At 37.4% G+C, this 20,443-nt stretch overlaps 1 protein-coding gene and 1 long non-coding RNA gene across 2 annotated transcripts; both read left to right on the top strand.

Annotated features, from left to right (window-relative positions):
- Nucleotides 1–275: 275 nt before the first annotated feature.
- LOC105058990 (sucrose transport protein SUT4) lies at nucleotides 276–11,592 on the top strand. Its single transcript, XM_010942100.4, has 14 exons — nucleotides 276–784; nucleotides 1,815–1,880; nucleotides 4,140–4,238; nucleotides 4,326–4,390; nucleotides 4,468–4,552; nucleotides 4,731–4,764; nucleotides 4,892–4,991; nucleotides 6,979–7,054; nucleotides 8,310–8,660; nucleotides 8,817–8,960; nucleotides 9,389–9,622; nucleotides 9,705–9,768; nucleotides 9,852–9,895; nucleotides 11,155–11,592. The coding sequence occupies exons 1-14, from the start codon at nucleotides 503–505 to the stop codon at nucleotides 11,323–11,325; spliced, it is 1,815 nt and encodes a 604-aa protein (XP_010940402.2). The 5' UTR covers nucleotides 276–502; the 3' UTR covers nucleotides 11,326–11,592.
- Nucleotides 11,593–16,493: 4,901 nt separating this feature from the next.
- Nucleotides 16,494–20,428, top strand: LOC140854242 (uncharacterized). The gene is made up of 3 exons (XR_012137390.1): nucleotides 16,494–17,220; nucleotides 17,301–17,566; nucleotides 20,269–20,428. It is a non-coding gene; the product is annotated as an uncharacterized lncRNA (long non-coding RNA).
- The last annotated feature ends 15 nt before the right edge of the window (nucleotides 20,429–20,443 follow it).

Genomic DNA, 20,443 nt, shown 5'->3' with positions numbered 1-20,443 from the left:
TCCAGACAAGTGACACGGTGAAAGGTCTACCAGCCTTGCAACGCGTTCAACTAATACTTGCACCAGGTCCAATGAACCAAATCGCCACTCTACCTCTCGTATGTCAGCAATTCCCGATTGCGCGTTATCCACCGTTCATATGCACCGCGATTTGCCTTGGTCTACTTGGACCTGGTCCATGCACTCATTTCACGTGCAACGGGGCCAGCGCGTCGGCCGGCACGTGACCCAGCCACGGTTCCTTCCTCCCGAAATCTCCCTCGAAACCCACCCCCAATCCCCACTCCCCGGTCCAAAAGTCTATTTCGGCTTTCTCCCTCGCTTCCTCCCCACTTCTCTCTTGCTCCCGTCCCTTCCCTCGACTTCCGATCTCGATTCTGGATCTCGCGACCGGAGAACCCTAGGCCAAGAAGCCAAGATCCGGAGGTCGTCCATGGAGATCTTGCTTCCGATCTACTGATCTGGTTGCTGGACTCTCGGAGGGAGGAAGCGGTCAGAGGAGATGGACGCTGTGTCGATCCGAGTGCCGTATCGGCACCTGAACGATGCGGAGCTGGAGCTCGTCGCCCTGGGAGATCCCAACGGCGAGATCGGTGAACCCAGGGGTGGCGTGAGGAGCCGCCCCGTCTCTTCTTCCTCTCCTCCTCCTTCTCTTCATTCCGATTCTTCTCCTCAGCCAATTCAGAGGAGTAGCCTTAAGACGCTGATTCTCAGCTGTATGGTTGGAGCTGGTGTGCAGTTCGGATGGGCGCTGCAGCTCTCTCTCTTGACTCCTTATATCCAGGTTAGATTGCTGTCCCTGACTCTCTTTATCCTTTGATCTTTGTTTTTGGTAGATGCACTAAGATAGACGATAGCGGCCTAAAATTATAACAAGTTAAAATTATATCCAGTTTTTCTTTTTTTTTGGGGGGGTTTTTTTTGTAGAGACTCGATTTTTTAAACTATAAATCAATTCTCCCTGGAATCACTATATAATGAGATTTCTGGTTCTGTGCGTCAGCTTACTCATGGCCATTTGTAATCATGAAGTGCAAAACGAAGACTAGGAGACTCAGATGTTTCCCGGACTGCCTGCTTTTGGAAATCTCTAACCTGATAACCATATCTGTTTATTTTTTATTTATTTATTTTGAGATGGGGTAACTATTTGAGTTTAAGAGTATTAAATATGGTTAAATTTAATTTGAGATAAAGCGAGTCAGGTGACATGTTCTTGAGAAAATTAAGAAAAGCAAAGAAAACTATGATCTGTTTAGGCTGAAAAAAATAGAGAGAAAAAACATTTATATGCTAAAGTAATTGACGATTCTCTCAAGAACATTGAGTATTCTTGAGAACATGAAAGAGTATTCAAACTTTGACAGCTTTAATGGAGGTATTGTTTAAGAATTAAAAAGGTTTTGGGGGAACAAGGAAGATGGGGGATTGTGTTAGATGTGTCTTTGACTAGAGTCATCTTTGTGTAATAAATTCTATTGGTTCACATGATGAAATTGCTTTATTCTGTATTTTAGATATGTGTAATCCTTGTTTGCATATGAATAATATGTTAGGTTAACGCAAATATGGTTTATTTGATCCATTTAATATTTTTAATTTTAGGAGTGAAAATTCTTTTTTTTTTTGGGGGGATGCACTAATTTTGAGAAAAGTCTATCTTTCGATGCTTCAGTTTATAGCTTCAGTTGTTATTTTCAACTCCCATTTTTACATATGAGAGTTAGTTCTTATTAGTTACTGCATGCTGAGTTTTTATAAAAGAAGTCTTAAATGTTCTTTTATTGATGATAACTTTGTTGTTATTGATGCAGACTTTAGGAATACAGCATGCCTTTTCTTCATTCATTTGGCTATGTGGGCCTATTACTGGCTTTGTAGTAAGTATAACCAGCTTTTACCCCATAAGTACTGATAGGTTTTGATTTTTGATTGTTTTTTTGTCACTATGAATGACTCATGCATATTCAATATTGTATTTTTTGAGATGTATTCATTGTCTCAGCACCTGACAACTCTTCTGTGCCCATTTGCTCTTTTCAATCATCCCTTTATGGCATATGGTGTTTTCACACCTTAGGCATTGAATTTCATGTTCTCAGTAAAGTCTGTTCAGTTGTCTGTTTCTTGCTTGATCTGAACTTTTCTGATCATTTGTACTCTTTTTTTTTTCCCATTCATTTTAAGGCCATTATATATCTTATATAGTTCTGTCATTGGATTGTTCTGTCCTTGATATATGCCCTTACTCTTCTACTCTTACGAGTTTTATTGTAAATAGGGGATGTTGGTCTTGAACCTTATAAAATCATTATTTTAATAGCTATGATGTGCAGTTTTTTGTATGCTATCTTCATAATCTTTTTAGTGTCATCACATATACTTCTCATTCAATGGATCTCATGGAGAACACAGCAAGGATTCATGAATCCTTTTACTCATTGATGCCCTGATTCCATAGTTTGAATAGTGATCCTGGTGTTTAGAATTGTCATGGAGATGATGTGAGATTATGATAACTGTTGCTTCTATGCTATGTCATGCAACCATGAATTTTATGAACTACAGTTACTTTTCATTGGCATTTTTCAGTAGTGGTTGCAACTAACTACATGAGAAGATCTTGTCCAGTCCGTTTTAAGACCCTGGTTTAACTCGTCTCTCTGATCCTAGACCTTATATGATGTTTTCTGAGATTACAAGCTTATTAAGCATTTTTTTTTGTTCTTTTCTGTCACTTCCATTAAGATTTTCCTAGGCCTTCCTTCTCCACAAATTCAATAAGGTCCTTTGGCACTACTTGTCTCTGCTGAGATGCAATCAGATTTGAATCTTCCCTTCTCACTGTTACTTAACCTCCATTTGTCTATGAATTGATAGTCTCTTTGAATCTGTGTACAGCACACCTGAAACTTAGCATAGGATACTACTGTTTGCTGAGGCTCTTTTAGATATCTCAAATTTCATTGAACAGGAAACGAATTCATACCTAATTACCTTTTCTATTCATCCATAACTTAATTTCACTTTCATGTTTTTCCTCCTATTTGATGTATGAGCTACTAGCTAGTGAAATCTGAAGGGTGCTGCCTACCTTTGTGAACAAGTTTAGCTTTATTCTTCTATGCCATGAAATGAAACTATTTGAAACTTTGTTGATTTCTTATCTCTGTTATTGGCATTGTGGTTGACTTTTCTTGGGGATACAAAGAACTTCACAATGTGTACACTTTTTTGGTGTTAGAGTCCAAGATCGTGCTGAGTAACAAGATTTAAGGAGTATTCTTACTTCTATCATTTCTTTTAATATTTAAAATTTTCAGTGATTATATGACATTCCACAGTTGTTTTGATATTGTAGCCCTTAAATTGTTTTCATGTTTCTTAGGGCTTCATTAGGTTTGGGTTAAGTCTGAAAAAGCCCTTGCCCATTTCTTATCTCTTATTCAGTGAAACAATCACCTGAGCACACTTCTGTTTGTTCAAGAGTAAAACAAGCATTTTTTGAAAAAACAGCCCTATGCCCAATTTTTCTTCTCTGAACCTGCTTACCCCACTTTAACCAAGAATAGCTTATGTTGCTGCAAAATCAGGATAGTTTGACCCCCTGTATCGACCCCCAAGTTTCTCCACTTAACGCATCTAAACTGCTTTTTCTTTTTCCCCTCTGGAACCAAATCCAGCTTAGATGTATTTGATACTCTGGCCTTTGACATCAAAAGATGGACCAAATGTTATGTGTTTTACATAATTTATTGAGAACATAAAGAAGAGAATATATTTGCTTAATTTCTTTGTATGCATGTGCACACGGATGCATACATGAGTACATGCATGCATAAATGTTTTTTTAGTGCAATATACTTGCATTGTTGTACCTAATACCTAACTTTTTTAAAGAAACACTAGTAGCTAATATCAATCATCAATTCTGCAAACTGTTTAATCTTGAAATTTTCTTTGTTGCGTTTTCATTATGTGGACCTCTAGTTAGTTTATTTTCTATTGCATGACATTGATTCATATTGCTGTTGAAGCATATCATTTCAAGAGATAGAACTGTTTGAAATCATTTTCTACTTAAGACAAGTCTTGCATAAAGTTTAAGCATATAGCATCTGGAACTTTTTGATTCCCAGGTTCAACCATGTGTTGGTATATGGAGTGATAAATGTCATTCAAAATATGGAAGGAGGCGACCGTTTATTTTAGCTGGATGTCTTATGATATCTCTAGCTGTGAGTGTCGACAGATCTTGATAAGAGGTTTCTTGCTGCTTGTTCTTCTCTCTTATTTTGATAAGTGTAATCTACTCTGTAATCTAGGTAACTTTAATAGGATTCTCTGCAGACATTGGATACTTTCTAGGTGACACAAAAGAGCATTGCAGGTAATTTGGTTTCTTTTCATTATCTTTTCTATATTAGCTGAAAGCCAAGTTTTTAACCCAAATCATAATGAAAGCAGTACTTACAAAGGTCCCCGGTATCGAGCAGCTGCTGTTTTTGTTATTGGCTTTTGGATGTTGGATCTTGCTAACAACACAGTGCAGGTAAGCAAACTGAAAACCTCCCCCTTTTCTGTAATTGGTCTTACCAAGCTTGTATAAGTGAGCAAAGAAGATGCCTGCATTATTCATGTGGCAGCAAAAAATATGTAAACTTGACCTCTTGCATATGTTCAACAACAGAAGCATTTTCTTATAGTTTTCTGGTCATTTTCAATTACAGGGTCCTGCCCGAGCTCTTTTGGCTGATCTCGCAGGTGAATTTACATTCCTTTCCAGGATTTTTTGCAGGACAGATCAAGACCTTTTTAACAAAAGATCTTTAACAATCTTGTGTGAATGTAACCTCTTGATAAATTGAATATCATGTATATATTGTAATAGGTCCTGACCAGCGAAATTCTGCAAATGCAATATTTTGCTCATGGATGGCTCTTGGAAACATTCTCGGGTTTTCATCAGGTGCAAGTGGAAATTGGCACAGGTACACCACATATGAGATGTATATGGTAGTTTTGTTTCTAATTTTTCACTTTGGGTGAATCATGTTACCGGATTGCAGGGTTTTTTTTATTTAAAAAAAAAATCATTCTTAGAAGTAATAAACTCTGCAAAGTAAAATCACCATGAAAAGTACAAAGGAAGATCGAAGAAGGTGTTGCAGATGACAATTCCATCCCATTTTCAACGTGATGATGCTGTCTGATGAATCCAGCTAAAACAAAACAAATATATATGATGTAAGAGATGGCAAAACAAGAATGATACCTAGACTAACTGCAAAATTGATAGGGCAATGAATGTAGATTTAGTCTAAATCAATGCTTCTCAGTGCCTTTCTGTAAATTCACAAGTCATTTAATCACAAGAACCCTAACTCTGCAGACGTCAGTTGGTACTCTTAAGACACTTTCTGTGTCTAGTTTTTAAGTTTTACCATGAAAACATGTGAAATCATTACTGTCATCTTATGGGTCCCGTCAGCAAGAGGGGATGTTTTCTGGCCATCATCAATCCTTAATGTTCTCTATTAGTGGAGATGTAAGTTTTGGCATGGGTTAGCATCAACTTTAGTTTGTCCAGGTGGTGATCCTGAAGCTCTGAGACCTGTTCTCCACCTCATCGTGCGCACATTATAGGCAGCCGAGCACCCATTTACTATAAATATGACTAGTTAAAGTCCATCTAAGAACAACAAACTGCGCTGCAGAATACTTGAACCATGGAGTTCTACATTGTTCTCTCTTTTTGTGGGATGCTGAAAAGTCATTCGCCAGGTCTCTGAACAGAAACCTCCCATCATGCATCTAACATCCAAATCAAAATGGTTATTCTAGTTTATTGGGAGTTGACCAGTTCTGTGAGCCCCTGCATACTGGTGTCAACTTGACCTTTTTTGTTCTTAACTTGTACTTTTGAGACAGTTGACTTTCAATCAGGTCATCCATTGAATGCAAATTGGCAGTGGTTTGATTTACCCACTTTTAGCTGAAACTTCATGGTAGACACAAGAGACTCGTGTTATTTGCAAATCAGAAATGGATGTTAACTTATGCTATGCCAGAAAAACACCATGAAAAGTATCCATCTTTGCCTTTTGGCAATTAATTTTTCACATTTGTCAAGATGAAAGGGGAAAATGATCTCTGTACTCACAAAGTTCGTTACTCTTTCAGAAGCTCCTTTTTTTGAAAGTGTGAACTATTCTTTCAGAAGTTCAGTTTTTTGTAACCAACACTGCTGCTGTGTTTTTACATCCCACCTGTCCTTTATGGCCTCAGTCAGACAGGGTTTTTCTGTTGACACTCTGAACACTAATGGTTTTGGCCACGGGTCATCTTCTTTGTTAAGTGACAGGATGGCCGATGCTGGAGGTTAGAAACCTTTAAAATTAACATGGATAGATGAATCTCCTAATCAGAAAAAATAATTGTCAATCTCATTCCCACCAGCACAATAACATTTCAATTTTAGTTTAACAACTAGATTAAATAATAATTCATGGTTACTTAACTGGAGATGTAGCATTCATGGTTGTGAACCTGTGATCTTCTCATATGGTTGAAATTTTTTGCATTATTTACATAACATGATAAATGCTCTCCTAATCTTCAAAGCAAAAAGACGTACTTATTAAAGATGGGAAGAGATTGTTTTAGATCATGAGATACTCTAAAGGCCTGCATGGGATGTCCATGTTTTCCCCTCCTTGGGAAACATATAGTCAGTTGAGATGAACATAAGGGGCTGGAGACATGGAGACCATGGATCATTCTAGCATGTTCATATAGTAATAGCAGAGATAAAAATATTTTTTCCTAAGATGCAAGTTCTACAAATATGATAGTTTGCCATTCATTCTGTTTTCATCTTTCAACTGTTATCTTCTTACCTTCCCCCCTCCCCAAAATAAAAAAAACTCCAACCCTCCCAAACAAAATCAGAACCTCCTAAGAAATTTTATTATGCAGGTTGTTTCCCTTTTTGACAACAAAAGCCTGCTGTGAAGTTTGTGGAAATTTAAAGGCAGCCTTCTTAGTTGCTGTGGTGAGTTCTTGCATTACCATGAAACATGAATTTTTGATCACTTATTGCCCTATGCATTATTGCCCTATGCATCTTTACTGGTACTATGTAACCTCCATCCTTGTAACCCACTCAACCCATTCTCTGCAACTACTGTGGTAAATGCATCAAAAACAGTTGAATGTTGTAGAGATGCTTTCCTCCAAAAAAAATGTTGGATATTTTTTTCCTAAAACAAAATCCAAATGACTATTGTCTGCCTTTACGTGTTGGAATGTACGTTCATACATATGTTGTGTACATTCATGTGTTTGAAGGGGAGATCTGATTTTGATTATCCCTTGAACTTGAAGATTCATCTCTTTTCAGTATACCTGACACCCTGATATTTTGTGACATTAATTTTTGTAAAACTGTTACTACCAAATTCATTCATGTCTGCCTTATGTGAATTGGGTAATTTTAGACTAGCTGGCTGTCAGTTTGTTTGGTTGCCACTGTAAAGACATTGGCATTATGTATCGGTCACTGTTTTTAGGCTTAATAAAGCTAAAGCATATTGGAATCCGGTTCTAGAGTTTGGAATATATCCTACTGTTTGGAAAGGGAAGATCTGTTCCAAACATATGTTTGGACTACACTTTATCATTAAATGTTTTATGGTAGAGTTCACAACTTTTTCAAAATTAATGTCTATCAAGGTTCATTCCATCTTAAGCTTTTAATTTGATGCATATGTTATTTCCTATCATGTTATAAGGTAATCGGAGCACCAATCTTGTTGCACATGAATGGCCAACATGCTGTCAACTTCCTGTATAACATATCCATTTCTGGCCTGTTCCATACATGCTTGGTGATGCCAACATTTAAATTCTTAGTTGTGAAAGTGACAATTACTGTTCTGCTGGCTGTTTGTTGCTGAATAGGTGGTTTTTATGCTGCTCATTTTCTTTTCATTTTTCATCGTGTAACTGCATATCATTCATTTTTTTTTCATGGTCCAAAATTTAAGCTATAAGAAACTGATCAATAAGATGGATTTTGATTTCTCTTTTCTTTATTTCCTTCTCAACTTTTCTTTTACTGGTCAGAAATTATCAAATAGTTCTTCATTATCTACCTTAAGTAATTCCTTAGAGATCATTTTGATGATGAAGCTCCTGTGCACCATAACTATTATCAGATCTCATAGTTTAACTTCTACTCTTGAAATGGAAGTATATATACCCATTTTCATATGATACATTTTTGAAATATTTTCTTGTTTGTACAGGTCTTCCTCATGTTCTGTCTGCTTGTTACTCTATATTTTGCTAAGGAAGTCCCACTGGAATCAAGATCTGCACATCACTTATCGGACTCTTCTCCTCTGCTCAATAATTCTCAGCAACGTGACCATGAATCATCACAAGCAAATTTGGGGAAGCAAGACAGTGGTCGAGGTTCTGAAATCTTGGGCAAAGCTGACTCTGATGGTCATTTGGATTTTAATTCCGATGTTAACCGGGACCAAATTGAAGCCTTTAGTGATGGACCTGGGGCAGTCTTGATTAAGATCTTAACCAGTTTGAGGCATCTACCACCCGGAATGCATTCAGTGCTGCTTGTCATGGCTCTTACCTGGGTATGCAGTTTGGTCTTAACTTTCATGCAACTATATTATGTTGATCTCTTTGCAATCTCAAATGTTCTTCCTCTCCTCTCACTGATAGTTCTTGTAAAATGAGTTTCATTATTTGATTACAATCATCTGGGTATGCTTTTGTTTCAACTTATGCAGGTGTCATGGTTTCCATTTTTCCTTTTTGACACTGACTGGATGGGACGTGAAGTCTACCATGGGAATCCAAATGGGGATCCATCTGAAAGTCTTGCTTATCAAAATGGTGTCAGAGAAGGTGCATTTGGTTTGCTATTGAATTCAGTAAGATCTCGTGAACAATTAGTTTGCTTCTTTCTAGTTGTACATATTCTTGATGTAAAAATGCATCATGTGAATTCCAATTGATAAACCTTGGTGATCTACGTGATCCAAGAAATGCTTGAAACTGAGAAAATCAAGGAGACTGTGCATACACATCACCAAGCGGTCACAAGATGAATATGTTTTTCAACAATAACAAATGTTTTGTTTCAGCAAACAATCAGACAGCATCTGAACCACTGGAATTTGGTCAGCATGTGTTTCAAGTACATTTTTGTGAACAATATTGATTAGCCATTTGGGATGTCCAGCATTCATTTTTGCAAGAAGGATAACTATGATAGTTTGTGTGCCCTAGAAGCATCAAATAATACAATGGTACTTTGTGTTAAAACAGGAAATTAAACCAACTTTTTACTTCTGACTAGGTTGTTCTTGGGGTTAGCTCACTCGTCATTGACCCGATGTGTCGAAGAATGGGTGCAAGATTAGTTTGGGCTATGAGCAACTTTATCGTGTTCATCTGCATGGCAGCCACAACGATCATAAGTTTGTTGTCCATCAGTCAGCTCTCTAATGGAATTCAGCATGTTATTGGAGAGAATACAGCAATCAAAATTGCAGCATTGGTTATCTTTTCCATTCTTGGCTTTCCTCTATCTGTAAGCATAAAGCTGCATGTTGCATTCGTGTCCATTCTTGCCTGCTAAATTGTTATGTGATAATACTCTTTGCATGTTGCAGATTACATATAGCGTGCCATTCTCTGTAACTGCAGAGTTGACTGCTGATACAGGAGGTGGACAAGGTTCGTATCTTATTGATCTTTTGATGTTTGCTCACTGTTGTTTGCCATTCTTGTTCTAATACACAACTTCCATGTGTATTCAGGATTGGCTACTGGGGTTTTAAATCTTGCAATTGTTATTCCTCAGGTTTGTGATATGTACTTTTGCTTATATATTCTTTTTAATCCTGTCTGCTGCTAATATCGTTTAAGTCGATTCTGAAGAGCATTAAGCCTGGTTCAATCTGTAGATAAACAGTTCCGTACTCCATATGCTTGCTATGGAATTGATCTCACCTTTACTACTTTAGTTTCTCCCTTTTTAGAATGAACCTTAAAAGTCACTTGTTCTTTTGGATATTAGTTCCATGCCGACATCTTTGACCGCAGGGTAAATTTTTTTTTTTCTAAAGCGCGCTTTGAGTAATAAATGTTGTTGATTGATCCTGTCTGCAGAATTGGGCAAGTGAGATTATTGAATTAATTGTCTATGGGTCTGATGGATGTTTCAAATGCACTCTTTACCTATTGTGGTTTTGCCTTTAATGGTTTCAAGGGGGGAGGAAGATAAATATAAAATCCATCCGTAATCAAGCAAGTGTAAAGAAGGATCCCCTTGCCTGGGTAAGAAAATGGAAAGACGAGATAAATATATGGTTAACATAAGTTACTCGGTCCTGGACTGATCTTTAAGAAAGTAAGAAACTGGTATAAAATATCTTTAGTAAGGAAGATACTAGGTGTGGCCAGTTCCAGTCTTCTATACTTGTTAACCTATTTAGTATTAAAATATATCTGTCTCATCTTTTATCCCTTTGCTTAAACTTGGTATATAAGCTAATTCAGGAACATAACTCAAAAGAATCTTACTGGGACAACCGGACAAGTTAGGAAAGGAAGAGCAGATTATTCCTAATCCCTATATTACTTAATGTTTTTGATCAACTTGCGAACTTGTTAAACTGTCTAAAAAATTTGTAATAGGAAGGCTTTTACCATATATGAGAATGTGGATTTTCAGAAGTTCACAGCTAGCCTTGGTTCCTTGCTGTCCTTTTTCGAGAAATATGTAAGTTATCATCTGGCGATCGGATGAAGTGTTAATTTTGATGAGTTGAGTAGTTCATCTGTGGCCTCTTATGTGGGGTTTATCGGTTCAATGATATGGATAAAGTATTTTACTCACAAGATACAGAATCAGTGACAAAAATCATGACTAAATATGCATTGTCGACATCAAAGGTTACCCCTGTTTCCTTCTAACCAAAAAATGAGGGTGTCGCTAGAATGATCACCGGAATTTTTTTTTTCCTCTATCCAACCTAAGTTTTGGCTAGAATTCTGTAGGCATATTTCTTCTGAATAATACTGATCAATACTTGCTAAGTTTACGTTATCTGCATGCAGATGATTGTGTCCCTTGGGGCAGGCCCCTGGGACGCTCTCTTTGGAGGAGGGAACATTCCTGCCTTTGCTTTAGCTTCTGTCTTTGCTCTTGCGGCAGGCATTCTTGCAGTTCTAAAGCTTCCAAGGCTTTCAAATTCCTACAGTTCCGCTGGCTTCCATGGACTTGGTTGATTTCCTACTCAACACAAAATTACATTTTTCAGAAGTTTGTAAATCAGCCTCCACATCTCATTCAAATTCATTCACATCAATTCGGTTTTTGTCTACAATAATAGCTCATAGGTATATAATTTTTTTGGTTTCACGGGTAAGATTTTACTGCAAGAGTATAGATTCATGTGCATACTAATAAGCAGATCACATGAAGTTTGTATCATCACCACCACGGCCTTGGCTTATACTTTAAATCTTGTACCTAATTATTTGGTGAAAAAAAAAAAAAACAATCTCCATTTTTATTATGGCAAAAAACGAAGCAAGCATGCCTAGTGTTTTATTTTTTGATTTCATTACTACCCTTTTCCCCTTTGTTAAGCTTGTTCTGATGGACGTAACCAAAGCTGCTTCTAGCCTCTTAGTAAGACAGTGTTTGCTTATTCCACCTTTGGTGAAGGCAACAGCAGATTGATTTGCCTCGCTTGGCACTGATGACCCAATCCCTGGTACTGGGCACGAGTTTGTTTCCTGATGGCCTCCATTGGACTTTCTGTGTGCCCTGTGGAGCAGCTTCATGTTGCCTTCTGTTACTCCCAGAATTAGTTTCTTGAAATTTTTGGTTTTGTTTGGTTGGTATCCTGAAAACCTTTTGCTATTGCAGTATGTGACTAGAATAAGCTTGAAACTGGATTGAAATTAGTTTAAGCTATACGGACATTGCAAGCTATATCAAGAGGAAATTAGTAACTCCCAGATTTTCATATTCATGCTGGCCTAACATTTACAAGAAAGTTTGAAGAACATTTCATAGGTAACTTTCTTTGGAGCGAACAGCATTTTCTAGCCTATTTTAAACGTCCTGGTTAATTAATTCAAGTTAATGGCCACTAAGTAAGGTCGCTTGGAATCTGGAGAAAAGGTGGATGCATCATCTTAGAATTCTAACAAATTAAGGTACCAACGAGAGCAAATTTGGAATCATCCAAAGAAATCTATATAAGTGAAGTAAAATCCAGTCTCTCTTTTTTTTTTATTTTTTTTTTTTTAGAGGTAAAGGAGGCCAGAGCCACCCTGTCCTTAAACTCGCCCAATCTCACTTAAGCTGGAGATTGAGCTTAAGTTCACGGAACAAAGGGTATGTAAATGTGGGATGAAGCAAGGGCAAGTGCCACTCCCAACCAAATCTCCAACCTCTTATCTGAGAGGCGAGATACGGAGGCGAGAGGTCATGTCATTTGAGCTAATGCTTGCTGATGCAACATCTGATCTAATATTTTGGAAATTCAATTCATGCATCAAAATAAATGATGTCAATTCGCAACTACTAAAAAAATTTGCAGGTGCATAAGCTTTGCCCGAATGACCGGACCATGCGGTATGCATAGAGTCTAATAAATGAGTTTTAGTCTATAGTCCAAATAGTCGAAGTTGAGTGAAACGTATACCATAACGATATCCATCCATAACGTTAAAGATTTTGGATGGGTTAGCTGCAGTGCCATACTCGTTATGATAATTGATAAAGCACTTTGGATAAAACAGTGTTTAGATTTAAGGTCATGTAAAATCACCTTTTTAGACACCAATGGAGAATCCCTGGCAAAACTTCTCTCTGACTAATGATAATACTATTTTTAAGGGGACAGCTACCTAAGCATTAACCTGGTCTGATGAACAGCACTGGCCTGTGGATTTGCATAGAGAGATACGCTAAAAGAAACATGGATCAGAGGTGATCCGTTTTGCTACCGAGAGAACAAAAAGGTGGCCTTTTGTTTGGTTAGTTCCATATGTAATCCAAACAGGGCGGCTCAACATATATGGAGACCTAAAGCTAAATACTAGAATGTGATTTTTTTTTTAATTAAAATTTATGTAAATTTTTTACTAAAATCTTATTTTTCTAGCTTTTTGAGATATAAAATTTTTAATTAAATTTTTATAATCAAGTTCTTTTAATATTTTTTTTAATTGATAATATAGCCTATCCATTTAATCTTTCTTGAGACATTGTTGATCTTAAGTAAGATTTTATTAATTTTAATTTTGAAAAATTTTATTCTGCCGAAGCAGCACTTATTGAAATTGTTAACATTATTGTAAAAATAATATATGCATTTGGAAAAGAATCGAGTCTTCTTATATGATTGAGTATGTCTATTGGATTATTATCTTCCACTGGTATAATTTTTTTTAAAATTTTTAGCTCTGAAAATAAATCTTAACCATCAATATCAGAGTAGTTATTATATTTTAAGGAACATTCAAAATTAAGGCAATATTCTTTCAAACTATCATTGTCTAATGATTTTATTTTTTTATCGCTAAATAGAAAATCAAAAATATTTTTATATATCTTAAATTATTCAAATCTACTTTGGAAGAAAAAAATTGCTTAATCTAATATATATAAGAAATAATCAATTCTAAATGATTCTTCAAGAAAAAAGCTAATAACTGTGGAAGTCAGTGACCGTGCGCGCGGGCAGAGAGAGATGGCGAGATGGCGAGCTGAGAGCGATGTTGGAATGATTCTCCTCTCCCCTCTCCCATCTTTCTCTATCTAACTATCTGTCTTATCCATGCGGACAATGTACCAGCACACAACTTCTCAGCCATTTACTCACTCTCTGACTTTTTATCGCTACGGAAGCGCGCATAGAAATTTCTAATTTCCTATGCTGTATTCCAAATCCACAAGCACAAAAATCTCGGTGTGGAAGGCAGATCATTTGTACCCAAAGAAATTCCTACGTGGAAGGTTTGGTCCGCTTGGAAAGGAAGCAAATCCAACAGCCATAAATGCTTTATATTGGAAAGTGGAGAAATAGCTCCTCAAGAGGCCGTACCCCATAAAGCATGGAATCCTAAGCTATGCTATAACGGTGGCATGCCTCTGCTACGAGGAGAGTTAACCCCAAAGACCGCATAGCTATTAGTGGGAAAAGAGAAAAGGAAGGCAACCCATGGCTTGAGATTGTTTGTGATTAAGATACTAAAATAGTGAAACCAAATGGACAGTGGGGTTTAAAGCAAATGGGGGCCTAAAGCAAGGATTTTAGTGGCCTCACCCTTTAGCCGGCCCTGAATCCAAGGGCCTGTATATTCGAACCTATCGTGCAGGATATAATTTCTTTTTATGCACTCGAGCACCATTCTGCTTTGATATTTTATTAAAAAAAAAAGAAAGCTTAATTATTTAAAAAAATTTGAATTTTTAAAAAATTTTATTTTTATTCTGAACTTCGATTTATTGTACTCAGATCATTGAACTTTTAAAATATTACAATTTCTCTCCTTAATACTATTTTCATTTAAAGATCATGACAAAAATGATCATGTGGCATCACATGATGTATAGTGGAAGCTGATATAATATGAAACTAACCAATATGGAATCATAAACTCCTTTTCCCTTTCCCTCTTCTTCTAGATGGGGTTCAAACTCCTCCATTCCTCTTTTCCTCCTCTTCAAGCTAAGATTTAAATTTTTCTTCCTCTTCTAACTAAAGTTTCTTCTTTTTATTTTTCTCCATTTATTTCTACCATTACCTTATCCGAAACCTCCACCACTTGTACGTCCTCTTTTTTAGATGCTTAGGGAGAAGACAAATATGTGGCCTTAGCATAGTTGAAAGAATTTCATAACTTGGATAGGTTATTATATAAGAGAGATTTGCCTTCAGTGATATATATTTAATAAAAATGGCTTCTCAAGGGTCGTGGGGAGTAGTGGAGGTAGATTTGGTGGTGGTGGTGAAGGTGGTTTTAGTAGTGGTCATAGCGAAAGTTTTAGAATTATTGACGGTAAAAGTGAAGCTACCGATGATGGTATAGGAGGTGGTAGAATTTTAGAAGTAGTGATAAAAAGAAATAATGACTTAGGTAAAAGAGGAAAAGGGGAAAGAGTTTTCAAAAATTTATATCAATTATTTCATACCATATTAGCTACCATTATGTTACATGATAGCATGTAATCATTTCTATCATGGCAAGAAAGTAGTAGTCTGGAAGAAATTATAATATTATAAATATTAGATAATTTGCTTGCAACTAATCGAAGTTTGGAATAAATATGAAAAGTAGTTGCTTCGGTGCTCCTTTAACTATTTTTTATTAGATAAAGATAATTAAGTAATTTTGGATACATTAAAAAGGAATTGTTTTGGTGCTTCTCCTACTGCCTCTCTTCCTCCTTCTCCCTCTCTTTGCGCCACCCTTTCATTGCCTCTTCCCACTCGTTGGCTGTCTCTTAGCCATGTCGACTGCCTTGACCTCCTTCCACCACATTCGCTACCTCTTAAGCCAGCCTTCTCCCCTCATCGTCTCTCATCCCCCTCTCTCTCCTCACGTCATCTCTCACCATCTTTCCACCGCATCGACCGCCTTCCATGCTAATTCCCTCCCCTTATCACCTCTCCTCGCCTTGTTCCCTTGTTGCCTCTTCACTGCATCGACCATCTCTTACATCGACGTTCACCATCTCTCCTCATAACATCCTCCTCCTTGAGTGGTGATCTCTTACGATCCTCCTCCCTCTCTTAGCATTATCCTCCTCCTCAGGCAATCATCTCTCAAGATCTTTAAGCAGTGGTAGCCCCATGATCTCCAAGCAACTCTTCTCCTATTTGGGTGGCTCTCCTTCTTTTCTCTCTCTTATTTTCGTCCATGGTAGCAATGCATGGATCAGACCGCCGTAGATCAGGCCACCGATGCTCTCTGCTCCTCCTTCTGACACTATCTCCCAACCTTGCTACTTGGATTGTCATGTCCCTCCATCCCACCATTCCTCACCGATCATGACCCCGATCCCCTATGCTGCCATCCCCAGCAATGACAATAAGATAGGTGTGTGCAAGTGTGGGAATGCGGCGGCATTCGAGACAAATATTGGACACGATGAGGTGGTAGGAGATTTGTCATTATCGTAACATGAAAATATAATTCAAATTATTTATCACATCAATTATTTATAGGATCAATTAAAATTAATTATGAATAAGTCAGTACCTCCCATTTGAAATCAAATAGTCAAATATATATATATATATATATATATATATATATATATATATATATATTAATGATAAAAAAATCAAAAAAAGACTTTGACGCATCGAGAAAACCTAATACGGAAACCTGAAAAACATCCAAGGTTTTTAAAAAAATTAAGTCAAAGAGAAAAAGAAAAAGAAATCGAAAACGATTCCTATATAAAAGGGAGCTACGAGGACGTCCTTGTCTCGCTTTTATTTTTCCCTCCCACTTCCGTTCGCTCGGCGACCGTGACTCCTGCCGAAACGGCCGTGGAGATGCCCTACTCCAACGGTGGCCCGAAGGCGGAGACCCCCAGCAACGGGGGATCTGCCGCTGAGGCCGAGAAGAAGAAGGCCGCGAGAGCGAGCGGCGCCGGCGACGGAGGAAGCAGAAGAGGAACAACAAGGCTTCGTCCCTCTCCGCCGACGCTGGCGGCGACCAGAGCGAAGGAGGCCGAGGTCTCTCTCGGCACTCTCACCCTCCCTCGTGGTTTACCCTATCCAGACGGTTAGGGTTTCTCTTTTTCAATTTATCCATCAATTCTGCTAGTATTTCAAGAATTGTCATAGTTCTCAATCGATCCATTGTCTTGTTGCGGTATTTGCTCAAGGATTAGGGTTTCTTGTTTAATTTTTTATGGTTTCTTTCAGAATTCTAGATCTGGTTTCTTGATGTCAGTCCAACCGTCATTGACCTAGTTAAAATTGCTTCTGGAAAGTGTTTCGTAGCTTGCTGTGTTATTTTTATGAAATCTTGATCTCTCATGGCCCAATATTTCTGATGCGTATTAGGTTGAGGTGTCCGTTGGAGTATGTTCCTGAGAATGCTGATGTAGAAGAAAGTTTTCTTGAAGATTCTGCTGCCAGTGCAGAGGTATGGGAGGGAATAGAGTACAAAACTTTTAGTTTGAGGAGGAATAGTTTCTTTAACTCATTCTTTTTATGTTGTTACAGGATGATTTCATAAAGGATGAGGCTGCTGCATCTAGATGCAGCATCCAAGAAGAAAGGGGATTCTGATTCCGTGGAGGGAGAGCAGGATACTCAGCAGAAGGAGAAGGGGCTATCTAACTAAAGAAAAAGGGTTAGTTTTGCTTAAGTTATTTCATTGTTTCGTTCTCACTTCCATAAAGCTTAACTTGTTGCACATTTTGCAGCTGCAAAGGAGAATGAAAATTGCTGAGCTGAAACAACTATACTCAAGGCCTGATGTTGTTGAGGTCTCTCTCTCTCTCTCTCTCTCTCATGCGCATGCACGCATATATATTTTGACAACTGCATGTCAAATTTGCTTATGAGGATGCATAATAGTCAACAATTTTGGTTCCTTCAGCTATATTTCTCCAATGAAGATTTTTATCTTATTAAAATTGGGAGAATAAGCTTTATGATTATGTAATGTCTGCTGGACCTTGTTTTCTACATATGCTATCAGGGGGAAAAAATTCTGCTAAATTACTTGCGAATAAAATCCATGTTTGCATAAGTTTTTAGCTGGATAGATTTTAGCAGTTGTATTATTTATGTTACATTTTCAAATTTTTGGTGCAACTTTTAAAGTCGAGCAGTTGGGTTTCAAATAAATCTGAAAAGTTCCTCACTTCCAGCTATCATAGAACTTATGTGTTTGCTAAGAAATAGTTTGTTAGCCACTGCACATATCCCCCTCAAGCACTGGTTTATTGCCTATATTAGTGTAACACCCCGGCCCAAAATCAGCCACAGCCCAAACCAAAAAAAAAAAAAAAAGGAAAGAAACAGGGGAGAAGACTCCCTTCGGGAGTCTTCTTCCTCCGTTCACCGGCTCCCAATCGGAGTCGGAGACAAGCTCCCTCCAGTCCTATTTAAGGAGGAGATCCCTCCTCTCTCCTTTCCATCAAAAATCTCGAGGCAAAACGGCGGCAATCGTCGGAAATTCCTCACGGAGACCCATCACTGTGACGTCCAATTTCTCGCCGGAAAAGCTTCGTCAGCGACGGAGGTAAGCCTCCTCCCCTTCCTCTCTCCTTCCCCTTCCTTCCCGTGCCGATGTGCACGCTTGCCGACGACCGGAGTCGCCGGATTTTGTTGCGAAAAAAATCTTTATTTTTGTCGTTTTCCGTCGCGGTGGTCACCGCCGACCACCGGTTTGGCCGCCTCTTGCCGCCGGATCATCTCTCCTTTGGCCGCCGACCATCCCTACGCCGGTTGTGCCGCCGGCCGGCCAATCAAGGAGGGGATCAAAGATCCCCTGTTTCGGTCAAAAATAAGCCACGGGAAGAAAAGAAAAGAAGAAGGGAGAAGAAGAAGAAAATAAAAGAAAAGAAAAAGGAAAAAGAAAAAGAAAAGAAAAAGGAAAAAAAGAAAAAGAAAAGAAAAAAAAAGGGAAAAAGAGAAAGAAAAAAAAAAAAAAAAAAAAAAAAGAAGAAGAAGAGAGAAAAATTTTCTCTCTCCTCTCTCTACCTTCTCTCTCTAATTTCTCTCTCTAGATTCTCTCTCTATTTTCTCTCTCTAGATCTTTCTCTCTTTTTGTGGATTTTATCTCTCTAGAATCTTTCTACTCTCTCTCTGATTACATCACAGACTCTAGGATAAATTTGAAATAAAAATATGATGATTTGAGATTGCTCCGAAATTCATGCGGTAGATCTGATCCCAGTCCGATTCTATTTGAAATTTGTAACACTTGATTCATATTGAGTCACCCTGATAGGATCTCTGATGATCTCGATCATGAGTGCCTCATCGAAAGGATACGAAGGTTTCTCTCTCTACTTTCTCTCTTTACTTTCTCTCTCTAGAATTTTCTCTCTCTTCATAGATTTTCTCTCTCTAAAAGTCTTATGGATCAGTGGAGGATCCAGATACTTAGATAAATCCTAATTTTGATTAATCCTAAGAGAGGTCCTCGATTTGTGTTATTAAGATCGATTATCGGTAATTTTCTCTATATATGATTTTTATATTTGATCAGAGTTATGAAGAGATGATTGTCTGCATATAATATCGAGTGGAATATTTTGTTAAAGAAATTCATAAGTCAAAAAAAAAGAATATTGATTTCTGTGCTTGGATCAGTCATCGGTAAAGATAAGAATTTCTGTACATGATCATCATTATATATGTTATTTTACCGTTGGTTTTATCTCATTGATTTTGCATCGTTGAATTTGAGATCGATGAATTTGTTATATCTGAGATATTGTTATTTATTTATGTGATTTTGAGCATGAGTATGCTATATCAATACATATGTATCAGCGAGTGATGGCATGATTATGTGTATGACATATTTATTTCACTGCAAAAGATGAATTGATTAATAAAGTTAAATACCATAATTTCATGAATATTAAAAGAAAGAGAATTATGGTTTGGACTGGCCTTGTCATGTGGAATAGCTTGCCAGGAGCTTATGCCTGGGACAGCCCCCACAGGCTCATGTGTGGAAGAATAATATGATCCGAGAAAGATCATGAAGAATCTGATCCGAGAAAGATCATGAATGATTTGATCCGAGAAAGATCATGGCCACTTTGATCCGAGAAAGATCATGAATATTTCGATCCGAGGAAGATCACAGAAATCGATCCGAATAAAAGATCGTCGCATGATCCTGGTAGTCCAAAGCCAAAGCCAAAGCCAAAGCTAAAGCTAAAGCCAAAAAGAAAGGATTAAAGATATGTGATAATAGAAGAAAATAGAAAGATAAGACATGAAACAATCGTTGAATAAAATTGTTTCACTTATTTAACATATGATGATGCATCTCTTTTGATAAAACAGATAATCTATAAATGTTTGCAGTATTCTGGACAGTGAACATCGACTTTTATGTGTTATTGCCTATCATTATTTTCAGATTATATTATTATATTGATGTGATATGGGAATTCTTACCGGGCTGTAAAGCTCACATCCCTTCATTTTTTTTCCTTCTCAGAGTTACAGGATGCTTATGATTGATTATAGCTTGGATTTACGGGTGAACAGGAGGATAAATAGAGTGTCATAGTATCTGATCAGAGAATTGAAGAAATTTAATTTGTAATTATGTAAGGTTTTATGAATTATTGTTGAAATTAATTATTATGGATGTTAAGATTTAATGATTTATT

The sequence above is a fragment of the Elaeis guineensis genome, chromosome 16, assembly GCF_000442705.2.
Source record: "Elaeis guineensis isolate ETL-2024a chromosome 16, EG11, whole genome shotgun sequence".
NCBI lineage: Eukaryota > Viridiplantae > Streptophyta > Magnoliopsida > Arecales > Arecaceae > Elaeis > Elaeis guineensis.
The sequence above is the reverse complement of the archived record's forward strand: the minus strand, read 5'-3'. Positions and strand labels throughout refer to the sequence as shown.